Source organism: Pleuronectes platessa, chromosome 3 (genome assembly GCF_947347685.1).
Source record: "Pleuronectes platessa chromosome 3, fPlePla1.1, whole genome shotgun sequence".
Classification (NCBI taxonomy): domain Eukaryota; kingdom Metazoa; phylum Chordata; class Actinopteri; order Pleuronectiformes; family Pleuronectidae; genus Pleuronectes; species Pleuronectes platessa.
In genome coordinates, this window is record NC_070628.1 from 26,935,669 (window position 1) to 26,948,083 (window position 12,415).

Sequence of the window (12,415 nt, forward strand, 5' to 3'; positions counted from 1 at the left end):
CGCACTCTCAGCCAGTGACGCGTTTGACGCTGAAAGGGTCCCTGTGCTGCGGTCTGAGTCCGTCCTGCAAAACAGGCAGCGTCTCCTGTGTCCTCACCGCAGATCAGCAGTGAACGCACCTCAGAGGAGAAGGTAGGCTACAAGACGTATTCAGGTGCAGCACAAAAACACAGGATTCATCTCGACATCATCTGACAGCAGCAGCTGGTCTCAGGGACGTGTCTATCAGGTGTTGTGTTATGTGTGCGGGGCACTAAGAGAAGGAGGTAGTTGAATGCTGTGTGGTTTTGCTGTTATGAAGATGCCATACAAAGTGCAGGGGGGCACCTGCACCTGCACCTGCACAGCGGGCTGCCCAGCAGACAGGGCCTGTGTGGCGCAGTTTCAGCAGACAGAGAAACTCGTGTAACAGTTCATCCTCATCCTGCTGCCACAGTCTCCTCCCTGCTGCGCGTGGATGCTGCTGACACACAGAGAGAAAGCTGCTTTCTCGCGGTGCGATGTCCCCGCGTCTCTTCATCCCCGCAGTGTCTCAAACAACACGCTCATCCTGTCGCTCATTCAAACCACAACAGGTTTTCTGGATGGAAGCAGTCGATCGTTTAGATCCGTTAAAGACAAATGTAGGAATATAAAAGTCATAATATTGGCAGGTATCTGGGCTGTCGCACTGTGACGTTGTTATGTTGTATTTACAACAGTCAACCAGCAGTAGTTTAATATCAAACAGTCAATGATAACTACACAGAGGGATTCAAATAGGATTATTGCCATATTTAATATCATATTCGTTTTTTCCCCCTGTTAATATTGTTCCTCTTGCTGAGGGTTAGGAACAGAGGATGTCGCACCTTGTTGAAGCGCTGAGACTAATTGTGATTTATGGAAACAGGCTCCACAAATACAATTTGTTTGATTGAAATAAAAGTTCACGCGCGAGTTAAAACCGTGCCGTCCGGTGTTGTGCTGAGTTGTACGTGCCCGGAGAGAAGTGCATACACCTCGCGGGAGCGCGCACCCCCACAGCGGGAAGACACCACCGGACCTCATCGCTGAAGCGATGTATTAATAATTAAGAAGATCTTCATGATCTCCTTTGTTGGTGTTTATTAGTGATGAGAAATGATCCGATGCCTATTGTTCATGGATATTTAGCTAAACTAGACTTTACATTGAAGCTTCCATCCATCTAACACTCATCTGGTCTGAGAAAATGAAGGGATGCAAATCTCAGCAATCAATCAAATACACAACTGCCAAACAATGCATTCACATTGCAAATTTATTTCTCAAGATCTATAAGCCAATACATTCAACAGTATTTTAAACTACACAAAAGGACACAGGAATAATTACACACACAATAATAATAATAATAATAATAATAATCACCACAATTGTTGGTTAGGGTCCAGTAAACGTCCATTAAAAAAAAGAAGATAAACATTCAAACAAGGTGTGAATCATGCTGTGGCCTCCCCAGTCACAATAATTATTACATGTTTTAACCATCTATCTTTTTCTTCTTCTATTTTGGACTGACATGTTAGACGTTACTCCCCATCCCCATCACTTAACACCAAGTTATGAAATATGATTGAATACTATTTGGAAGGATGACATGAATCCCTCAGTTAAAGCTTGTATTGCCAAGGTGCATTGATGCTGTCACAGCAGCTCGGGATGGCCCAACGCTTGATGTTTGCTTTCCCTTTAACTTGTCCCCTGTCTGTTTCTCACTACTAAAGAAGTGGTGTTACTTTGAGTTGATCAGAGCCACGTTTTATTTAAAAAGATGCATTTCTCTTGCAGCTACTTGTATGTTCAGGTCATCAGCTTGTGTCCTTACAGTTAAAGTATAGCAGATTACGATTGCAACTACCTGCTGTACGTCATGTAGGCTGAACATGTGTCGTGTTGGACTGACAGGACTTTGGGATTTTTGAACAACACACCCCGTCTCCTCTCAGGTTAATAACAGAGCCACTATTCAGTAATGTAACACAAGTTACCCTCTCTGTACTCTGGCAGCAGCATGAACCTTCACTGCTGGTTAGATAATCATCCTATCATGTTTTATGGACATCAATTTATGTAGAATCCTGATGTTGGTAAAGTTCTGCAATTGTCTAATTTAATGAATGTTGTTTAAACTTGTTTGCTTGAATCTCACAGTATCTTCCAGACTGAGCTGTCATGGGGAAGGAGAAGCTCCACATAAACATTGTGGTAATAGGACATGTTGACTCCGGCAAGTCCACCACTACCGGCCACCTCATCTACAAGTGTGGGGGCATTGACAAGAGAACCATCGAGAAGTTTGAGAAGGAAGCTGCTGAGGTACGTCTCATATTGTTTTTACATAAATTTAAAAAATCTTTTAAGGAATTTATACAGTGTAAAAATTACACTCTGCCTGGTGCCCTGGGGTTTTAATCCAGTAGTTAATTGGTTTCTTGTCGGACTAATCATATTTATTTGTGTCTTGTCCTGTTTAATCTATGCCCTGTTATTGTACAATTATGTGTCTATGCAACAAATTTGTAGGCACTTCGATCAAAAAATAAATTTTTATTGGATATCTTCACTTGAACATTCTGTAAAATTACGAGCCATGTGAGCTTTTGAGTTTGCACGGCATGGACGGTTTAGAATTATTTATTAGGACTTGCATTAGATACTATTTAATCATTAATCATAATAATTTATGTGTAGATATAGTAATTTATTACTTAACAGATATTCAGACTGGAAATAAATTTCCTAATAATTACCTGAATCATTTACATTTTTTATATGACTACTACTATATATCTTGCATTTTTCAAGCACATATTTTCATTACTTGGAAGTGTTGAGTATCTATGTGCAAGTTTATTTCAATGTTGATTGCATTGCAATGGAGCTTTGGACAAAAGTGTCAAAGATAAAATGATATAAAGGAAAAGCTCCTTGTGCTTTCCTCTCCTCATCCTCTAGATGGGAAAGGGCTCCTTCAAATATGCCTGGGTCCTGGACAAGCTGAAGGCAGAGCGGGAGCGCGGCATCACCATTGATATCTCTCTTTGGAAGTTTGAGACCAGCAGGTACTACGTCACCATCATCGACGCTCCAGGTCACAGGGACTTCATCAAGAACATGATCACAGGGACTTCTCAGGTAGATGAGAGGAGAAGTGAGAGTAGACAATTAGAGAATGCTTGACAGGGAAGAAAGAACTGGAGGGCCGGTTGAAGTGTATTTCTCTCTCCTCCAGGCCGACTGCGCTGTGCTGATTGTGGCTGCAGGCGTGGGCGAGTTTGAAGCGGGCATCTCTAAGAACGGGCAGACTCGTGAGCACGCCCTCCTTGCCTACACCCTGGGAGTCAAGCAGCTCATTGTGGGCATCAATAAAATGGATTCCACTGAGCCCAACTACAGCCACAAGCGCTACGAGGAGATTGTGAAGGAAGTCAGCACCTACATCAAGAAGATCGGCTATAACCCTGACACTGTGGCCTTTGTGCCCATCTCTGGTTGGAATGGAGACAACATGCTGGAGCCCAGCCCTAATGTGAGTCTGCTGGGAGAAAACCTATTACACTTCGGCTAAAGTATTTTGTATATGTATAGTTACAAATCAGCATGTGTCAATACAGATTCACATTGAATAAGGATGGTGAAAGTTATATATTTTGTGACTCCAAAAAATGTGTGATAATATCAGCTTCCATTAGAATGTATTATGATTCAGTCTTCCTCTGCTTTCGAGCTCTTCGAGTAAGGTCTTGCATAAAGCTAAGTATCAAATGCACACATCACCTCTGGACTGGTGGCAGAAAAAATTGGACTATGGGCAGAAAATCAGACTGGATGGTCTCTGGTTCGACTCCTTCGAGTGACAACCAAAAAAGATTAAAAAAACATACCTGGATGGACAACACCTCGATCTGTCCAAAAAAGTCCAAGAGGACTCTCCCTACCCCAATGTCTAAGTGCTCCTGAGCAATGCACCTTACTCCCCCAACATCTGCTCCCCGGGCGCCGTGCATGGCTGCCCACTGCTCTGTGTGTCCTGCTGTGTTCACCAGATGGGTCAAAAGCAGAGGACACATTTCCCCCCATTTGCATGTGTGTAGGATTAATAAACGTATCTTATATGATGAACAACAGCTTCTCTCCTTTCACAGATGACCTGGTTCAAGGGCTGGAAGATCAACCGTAGAGACGGTAATGCCTCAGGCACCACACTGCTGGAGGCTCTGGATGCCATCCAGCCCCCCTCGCGCCCCACCGACAAGGCCCTCCGTCTGCCTCTGCAGGATGTCTACAAAATCGGAGGTGAGGCCAGTGTTGCTGTGGATCTCCGTATAGCGGATGTTTGTTTGGTGGTGGATGATACAGAGTTAGCAGAACAAACGCAAACGTTTAAGTGCAAGATGCAAGAGTATTTAGTGAATGGGAGCACCTTGTGACATAAGAAAGAGAACTGAATGAGGTCATATACAAATTCCCACTGGCTTATGTCTGGCTATTTAAAATGAGTCTCTGTCCCTATTCTCTTTTTAACCTTTTCTAGTAGAACTGTTCACAGTGTGGACCAGAAAGAATTGGTTTATTTATGCAGCTGTTTCACAGAAAGTTGTTCCTTAAATGAGTTCCTCTCCTTCAGGCATTGGTACCGTACCAGTGGGACGAGTGGAGACTGGAATCCTAAAATCTGGCATGGTGGTGACCTTTGCTCCCGTCAACGTGACCACTGAGGTCAAGTCTGTGGAGATGCACCACGAGGCTCTAACTGAGGCGCTACCTGGCGACAATGTGGGCTTCAACGTCAAGAACGTGTCTGTGAAAGATATTCGCCGCGGGAATGTTGCTGGAGACAGTCGGAACGACCCACCACAGGAGGCGGCCAGCTTCACCTCTCAGGTCTGCATACAGGGATTCTGTATTATGCATGTTCATGATTGTGTGCTACTGCTTGTGCCCTGACACTTCTCTGCCTTTTAATAATCTACAAGGTGATTATCCTAAACCACCCGGGTCAGATCAGTGCGGGCTATGCCCCTGTGCTGGACTGCCACACTGCACACATCGCATGCAAGTTCGCTGAGCTCAAGGAAAAGATTGACCGTCGCTCAGGTAAGAAGCTCGAGGACAACCCCAAGGCCCTGAAGTCTGGAGATGCTGCCATTGTTGACATGATCCCCGGCAAGCCCATGTGTGTGGAGAGCTTCTCCGAGTACCCACCACTGGGTAAGTCTACTGTCCCGCAACATGGTCTATGTTTGTGGGTCAATTTGTAACTCGGGTATTATTCACTGTTTTACTGAAAGTAATGTGAAGTCAAATCAAAATCAAACGTTGAACTGTCTTAACCTCTGTATGGATTGAAATGTATATCGGAATATTTTTTGATTGATCCTTCTTCAGGGAGGTTTGCCGTCCGTGACATGCGTCAGACGGTGGCGGTGGGAGTGATCAAGGGCGTGGACAAGAAAGCCCCCACCAGTGGTAAGGTCACCAAGTCAGCACAGAAGGCACAGAAGGTCAAATGAACGTTGTGCTGGGCTGCTGCCCTGAACCCTCACCATGGCAGAAGACACACTAGCGCCCCACCCCTCATGCACAACATAGTCAGTGTCTGGTCTATTATCACAATGCATCGCAAAAGCAGACGAAGGAAAAACTAAAAATCTCCCACACTGTTACTGAATTATGTAGATTTCATTGTCACGCAGTTCGTGAGAGAACAACAACAAATATGTGTTACAGCTCTCTGGTTGTGGTCCGTTATAACTTCGGTGTCTTGCACCAGTAATCAGGTGCTGATGTCATTTTGCCACGTCCATGCTGAAATAATGTGCGTATTTGCCAGAGAGCCCGAGGTAGATTAAACACCTGCATGTTGCTGTTCCTGTACCTTAGAGAAACGAGCTTCAGAAACGGTCTGATGCCTGAAACCGTCATGCCTTTCACATTGCTCGACTTAAGCTCCCTAGCAGTAGCTCTGTTACAGTTACTGTTAAGTTCATGCACTTTAATCACTGTTGATGTTCATAAAGTAAAGATGTTTGAACAGTACGTCTTTGTTCCTGGTTTCATTACTAACTATAACTTAACCTCCACACTCCCAAACCACTGTCACTGTAAAAAGTACCTATACTTTTAACCATGTGGTATCGAAAAAGGTATCAAACAACACTTTCAATAATATTGAAAAGTATTGAAGCAGATCTATGATGTGATTTTCAACTCCATGGAAGAAACAACATGAAGATCAGCTGATTTCTCAACCTGTAGTTATTAGCAAACCTATATTGACTGGAGGATGAAGCACAAGCATGCAGCAGCATGCCAGCTGCCGGTGAGCGCCCTGTCGCTGTAGAGATGTAAACGAGAGATGACCACCATGGCGAGTGCTGAAGACGTAGTGTCATTCACTAGCATGGACCACGACAAAACTATGAATCGAGGATATGCTGTGGACTGGGCGGATGGAGACTCAGTGTGGGGATTCTGTCTCAGAAAGTAGGTATCAGGAGGAAGTAGGGAGGTTGAGGTGATGAGGGAAGGGGGAATGAAGGGATGTAGGTAGGGATGAATTTGAAGTAGGGTGGTTGAGGTGATTAGGGAAAGGAGGATGAAGGGATGTAGGTAGGGATGAAGATGAAGTAGGGTGGTTGAGGTGATTAGGGAAACCAGGATGAAGGGATGTAGGTAGGGATGAGGATGGAGTAAGGAGGTAAATGGATAAGAGAAAGAGAAGACGGGTCACTGAGTGACAAGGAGAATTCAAAAAACAGTCTTGTCATAGAATTTCCTTTATTAATGAATGAGAATAAAAGTCAACTTGCATTTTTATTACATTACAGGCTTCATTAATCTAACTGAGATTATTACTTCTGTGTAAATATGTGCACATAATTTAAATAAATAAAAAAAACAAGAGAGAATGTTAACATGTCAAAGGCCTGTTTTGTGCCCAGTAGCAAAATGGTCTCTGAATAAAAAGCTGTATAATGCCTCAAGTCAGAACATTTACAAGGAGACAAAATGAAAACAGTGCAACCATTTCTGTTCAGAGGTACCTGATGCACTTTGCAGGAAACCGTATGGAGATGGAAATGTACAACAAAAGCAAGGCACCATTATACTGTATGCAATGCAGACTTGGGTGAACTGGGGTCTTTTACTTCTATGGCAAATCATCTTGAACCATAAATGGTTCATTGTTTTAATGGTGTGGCATTCACTTTCAGTTATAAATAGGTTTGAATATGACAACCTCCATGCAAAGTATATTTAAATATCTTAAAGAAAGTAAAATCCACTTAAAAGCAAACTGCCTCCCGGCCTCCCTCACACATCCTGGTCTGACTCTTCAGAAAACACTGAGGTACTGCTCGATAAGCGCGATTACACCACTGAGGCTTTGTGTGAAGTATTTACGCGCTGCATGTTGTGGTGCTGGAATTATTTTCCAACTACCTGGAGGAAACCAACAATCCTTACCTGATGTACCTGAATCTGTACCATGCAGCAGGAGGAGAGTGTTGGTCATTCGTTTTCTTGGTGTAATAATGAAAATAAGTCATACATTCTGCAGTGATTCCATTTCAAGGAAGCAATACGAATAATTATACTGAAAACAAAAGCAAATATTGACCATGACTTCAATATTATAATTTCATGTAAAAACAGGGGGGCAAAAAAGCTAATAATTCAACACAATTCATTTTGACGTAATTCAAAGTTAGATTTCTGTCAGTGTCTGATTCTGAAGTGCTTTGCTAAGACGCTCCCGTGCTGACAAAATAACACAAACTGTCGTTTAAGCTAAATGACAAATGACATTCAAGGTGTGTTTCAATCCACGGCTGTCGTCAGCTGGAAAAACAGCCGATCGGTGCATCATTGATCCGAACGTGTTCAACAGCTGCTCCATGTTCCTCTCTGGACACCGCCTCAGATTCAACACAGCACAATGGACATGCAACATCACAGCTGGCTGAGTGTGTTATCAGCATGTCTTATCTGAACGTGTGCGTATACAGCTGTGGATATGTGCTTTCAAACATGATGCATCTCATCCTAGAGATGAGTGTTGGCAGAAGTGGCTTAGATAAGTAACTTGGCACCTCTACACCTCAGTAGCAGGTAGTTGTAAAGTTATCAATCTAGCACACTCACCAAATCAAAGTTAAAGAGGGGAAATATTTACAAAACCCAATCCTGTAGTTTTGCATGTTTTTAGTTTATTAGCTACAAGTCCCTTGGACACAAGCGGTTTCAGAAAGGTCCAGTATTGTTGGCCGTATGATGTGTAAGTCTGTCACACAGAATTTGAAAACCCTCTGTTGGTGACTTCACTGTTATGAGGTAACTTTCACAACTCGTTGTGCTTGAACTGCAAAACTGCAATGATGATACAACACTGACAAAAATGACCTTCACTATCTTATTATACAAGTCAAGTACATTTCAGGAGACAGTTACTGAATTACCTCCACTGAGGAGGTTTTGTCAGCAGGATTATGCAAAAACTACTGAACAGATTTCCATGAAACTTGTTGAGATGGGTCATGGGCCATGGAAGAACCCATTAGTTCTCGGAGCAGATCCAGGATTTTATTTTATTATTTTCTTAAATGTTGCGAACTACGGCATTCTTGGACATTTTCACCAATTCTTCAAGTACCAATTCATGGGTCTTGATGAAAATCAGACATATCTAGAGGACTATTTGTGTGTCTCGATGATTGACTTTAAGGGGTCTGTTGGGCCTCAGCGAATCTATGCCCTCCACTGAGTGCCTTTCTTTTTTACTATATGAAAATGATTGAAATCCAATAGATGCCTGAGACTGCAGAAATAATAAATAGAAAAATCTAACATTGGATCTTTGAGCTGTATTAAGTATTCTTGGTTGTGGTTTAGGATCTAAATCTTGAATAAACACCATTTTCTGGTGTGTTACTTCTGAAAAAAGATTAAAGGAAACCACCGTCACTGGTTCAGGATAGTTGTAAAATGTCTTGTTAAAGCGTATAAATTTGGGGAGATCGAGTTTTCAAAATTAAAATAGTGACGAGAAAGGAGAATTAAAAGTTCAGCAATGGTGAAATAACATTCATTTCAGTATGGAAGCCTGTCATGTGATTGGAGAGACAGAAACATCTTACACAGAGCTGAAGTCATTGCGTCACATCTGAGCTCTCCTCTGTTCCACTAGCCTCCATAACTCTAGCATCTTTGCATCTCTTGGTGAAAAACACTAACAAAAAAAAATCGAGTCGTGGGATACTCCTTCTATGTATAGAGCTCATGGGAAATTTTTGTTTGTTCAAAGTCACTAAAAAAGATTACTAAGAATAATTAACGTTAATACTTTGTTTTTCAAAACAACAGGCAAGTCACATGACATACAGTTAAAAATAGCTCTGTTCTAATGTTGGACTTTTAGTTATCATCGATAAGGGTTTTGAGTGAGGTTCTCTTACTTCTAGAACAGAACGTTTCGGTTTACTTTGGCCCTCTGTAATTTGGCAATTCATTATTGAGGCCCATTTTTCTTTCAATTGTGTACGACAGATGTGTGTGGTAGTTTTTAAAAGACTTTTCCATGCGCTAGGTGTCCATGCCTTCATGCTTTGTCTCAAGGTCCCGTAAATTACTGTCACACAGGGCAGAGTTTAGTTGACTTCATGTCATAGTCTCAGGATTTTGGGGACTATGGTCCCCTCTATAGAAGCCTTCATCTTTACCTCACATACTTGAAAACGAAGAGTAACTCATGCATGATATGCATCATCCTGTATGAAAATACTGTGATTCTTATCAAATGGATCAAAATAAAAATTAACAAAAAAGGTCCCCTTATTGTAGTCCCACCCTCCCTCTCCGGTCCAAAAGGATAAAAAACGTTTCTGTTGTGGGAGATTCGTGTGCCGTTTCTACTCATATCTATTTTAGCCGTACACAAGGCATGTTCAGCATTTCGGTGCTGCCAGCGGAGGGTGAGGACGCGGGAATGCTGGCCAGGCTATGGTTAGAGCCTGGGGATCCTGCCCCTGCTCTTGGCCCTGTCCGCAGGAGCTCTGAGGAGTAGGAGTGGGCTTCAGCAGTCCCCTGTGACAGGAAGTCAAATCCCTGTGTCTCTATGTCCCTGTCAGTGATTAAGAGGTCCTCCTCACCCCATCCAGCTCCACCACTCCTGCCCACACCACCACCACCCCCTCCTCTTCCCCCCGGGTCTTGGCTATAGCTGTGGAAGCCAACTGGGGAGTCACTGCTTGTACTAGGGCTTGGCGAAGACAGGCTGTGGCTATGGTGGGAATCCTGGACAGCTACTGGAGGTGCCTGAATCAGGTCCTGCACTGACATGGACTTGCCCAGTCCTCGGTCCATCTGAGAGGGGCCAGAGCAGCAGCCCAGGGCTGGCGGCACCAGGGGCTCGAGCTCGAGACTCATATGCCTCCTCCAGGAGCCCTCCTCCTTAGTGTTAAGCCTGCCATTGCTATTGGTGCTGCCCTTGAGCTGCTGCGCCAGTCTGCCCAGCCCGAACCCAAGGCCAAGGTTTTCCCTGACACTGCTCTGCTCCATCTGTGTCCCTAGACCTCTACAAAAACCCTCCATGTTGGGGGTTGTTTCAGGGAAGGTCGCTCGCACCAAGTTGCTTGGGCCACCACTTTGGCTGGGAGGGAGCGGTGGTGGAAGCCCTGGCAGAAGAGGAAACCCTCCATCTCCCACTCCTCCACCACTGATACTATTTGGGGTGAGGATGGGTGGAGAACTCCCTACAGCCTCATCTGTTCCACTTTCAGGCGTGGTGGCTTGACCCTGGGGATGATGATGATGGGAATGATGAGGATGATGATGGTGGTGGTGGTGATGATGATGGTGATGAGGAAGTGTCGACGGGCTGAAAGAGGAGGATGCAAGGCCAGAGGGAGGCGTTGAAGAGGAGAGATTGAGGTTGAGCTCATTGGGTGGCGCCAGGATGAGATGGAGTCCTCCTTGGGTGAGGTGGGAGTTGGTGGCAGAATGTGTGACGCAGCCACCAGGTGGAGGCGCCCCACTGCTGCTGACCTGGGTGGAGTAGGACAGGTCTTTGCTGAAGACGGGGGAGTGGTAGTCAGAGGTCTGTTCCAACTCGAACAGCGGAAGAGAGGAGAGGGTGAGGGCTGAAGATGATCCTTTACGCAAAACTTGACGATAAATGTCAAGCAGGGAGTCAAGTTTTGACTCAATCGACTGGACCTGTGAAGAACAGGGGAGGACATCAGCAAGAAGTGAAGAGACACAGAAGAAAGAAAGTACAAGTGAAATCCCCATTTTCTGCAAATCAAATAATGCATCATAAGATATTCAAGACTTAAACCTAAATGTATTTAAAAAAATACAAATAGAGGACTGGGTCTGTAGTAATGACTGATAACGTAATCCACTATAAGAATAAAGCATCAAAGAAGAAGCCACAAACTGACCTGTCGCTCCACCTTACAGACACGGCCCAGCATGCTCATGTCCTCCAATATGTCTCCATCAGATAGCAGCTTCTCTCGAATCTTCTTATCCAGAGGGATCTGGCCCTTCCCAAGGATTTGGTCCACTCTGGAAGACACACACACAGACACGCACACAAGCACACACATACACACACACACAGGCACATGCAAAAACAAGAAGACATCAGTGACAAGAGGAAAAAGAGAGACCCAAGAAGAAATCCATGAGGCAGCCGACAGAAAGGAAGATTGAAGCTGCAACAGAATCATATATTATTGTAGAGCAAACTCTTACAAGCAAATGAGACGTTGGACTTCCTCACTGGATTTGAAAAACAATCTATGCTGGATGGAGTTCTACTAAAACTGTTCCTTGTGATTCAAACAGGTAAAAATATAAAAGGTTTTACCTTTTCTGCTCTGAATGATATATTTTATTCCTCCTAGTTTTACAGGTTCTTATTCAAAATCTGATTCTGTCTGTCTCTCTCTCTCCTTACATAAGACACTGCTCGTGTTCAATCCAGTGAGGCTCTGTAGAATCTGGTTAATAAAGGGGGTTAATGAGGACAGGGATAAGACAACGCAATGTCATGCAATTAAAACACCACCAGTTTTTGAGAAAAATAAAACATGAAAGCATTGGCAGGATCACACCTCAAAGTTGGTACTGTTGCAGTGTAGTAAAGACATTTTTGTTTTCTTTTTGTCGTAAAATGGAAACTTTATGGAATTTATGACGAATTAAGACAGTAAACAAATAAGTCAATGCTACTTCAAAAATGATAGTGATCCATATTGTAAAGTTAGCGTTTGTTAGGTCAGTGTGTTCTGAGTTTTCTTGTAGTAACACAAATGTCAGTGTTGATCTTAAAATAAAATGTTTTGGTTGCATAGGGCATTTTGAACATCAGATTGACTCAGTA

At 43.5% G+C, this 12,415-nt stretch overlaps 2 protein-coding genes across 5 annotated transcripts in view; one reads left to right on the forward strand and one right to left on the reverse strand.

The window, feature by feature from the left end:
- The first annotated feature begins 24 nt into the window (after positions 1 to 24).
- On the forward strand, positions 25 to 5,537 carry LOC128437350 (elongation factor 1-alpha 1). The gene is made up of 8 exons (XM_053419461.1): positions 25 to 132; positions 2,176 to 2,340; positions 2,980 to 3,159; positions 3,257 to 3,553; positions 4,170 to 4,320; positions 4,652 to 4,908; positions 5,001 to 5,235; positions 5,413 to 5,537. The coding sequence occupies exons 2-8, from the start codon at positions 2,197 to 2,199 to the stop codon at positions 5,535 to 5,537; spliced, it is 1,389 nt and encodes a 462-aa protein (XP_053275436.1). The 5' UTR covers positions 25 to 132; positions 2,176 to 2,196.
- A 1,250-nt stretch (positions 5,538 to 6,787) lies between these two features.
- The window catches only part of kcnq5b (potassium voltage-gated channel, KQT-like subfamily, member 5b), a 114,466-nt gene continuing 108,838 nt past the window's right edge, over positions 6,788 to 12,415 (reverse strand). For all 4 annotated transcript variants that reach the window (XM_053419211.1, XM_053419210.1, XM_053419209.1 and 1 more), the window contains 2 exons: positions 11,469 to 11,595; positions 6,788 to 11,241 (listed from right to left, as the gene is read on the reverse strand). In XM_053419211.1, the coding sequence (XP_053275186.1) occupies positions 9,946 to 11,241; positions 11,469 to 11,595 (1,423 nt within the window). In that variant the 3' untranslated portion in view covers positions 6,788 to 9,945. The remainder of the gene's footprint in view (positions 11,242 to 11,468; positions 11,596 to 12,415) is intronic.

Bases quoted from the DNA above. Each gene is read 5' to 3' on its own strand.
- LOC128437350 (XM_053419461.1), top strand. From the start codon at position 2,197: ATGGGGAAGGAGAAGCTCCACATAAACATTGTGGTAATAGGACATGTT. The intron at 2,341-2,979 runs GTACGTCTCATA...CTCATCCTCTAG, and splicing joins TTGAGAAGGAAGCTGCTGAG to ATGGGAAAGGGCTCCTTCAA. The intron at 4,909-5,000 runs GTCTGCATACAG...ATAATCTACAAG, and splicing joins CGGCCAGCTTCACCTCTCAG to GTGATTATCCTAAACCACCC.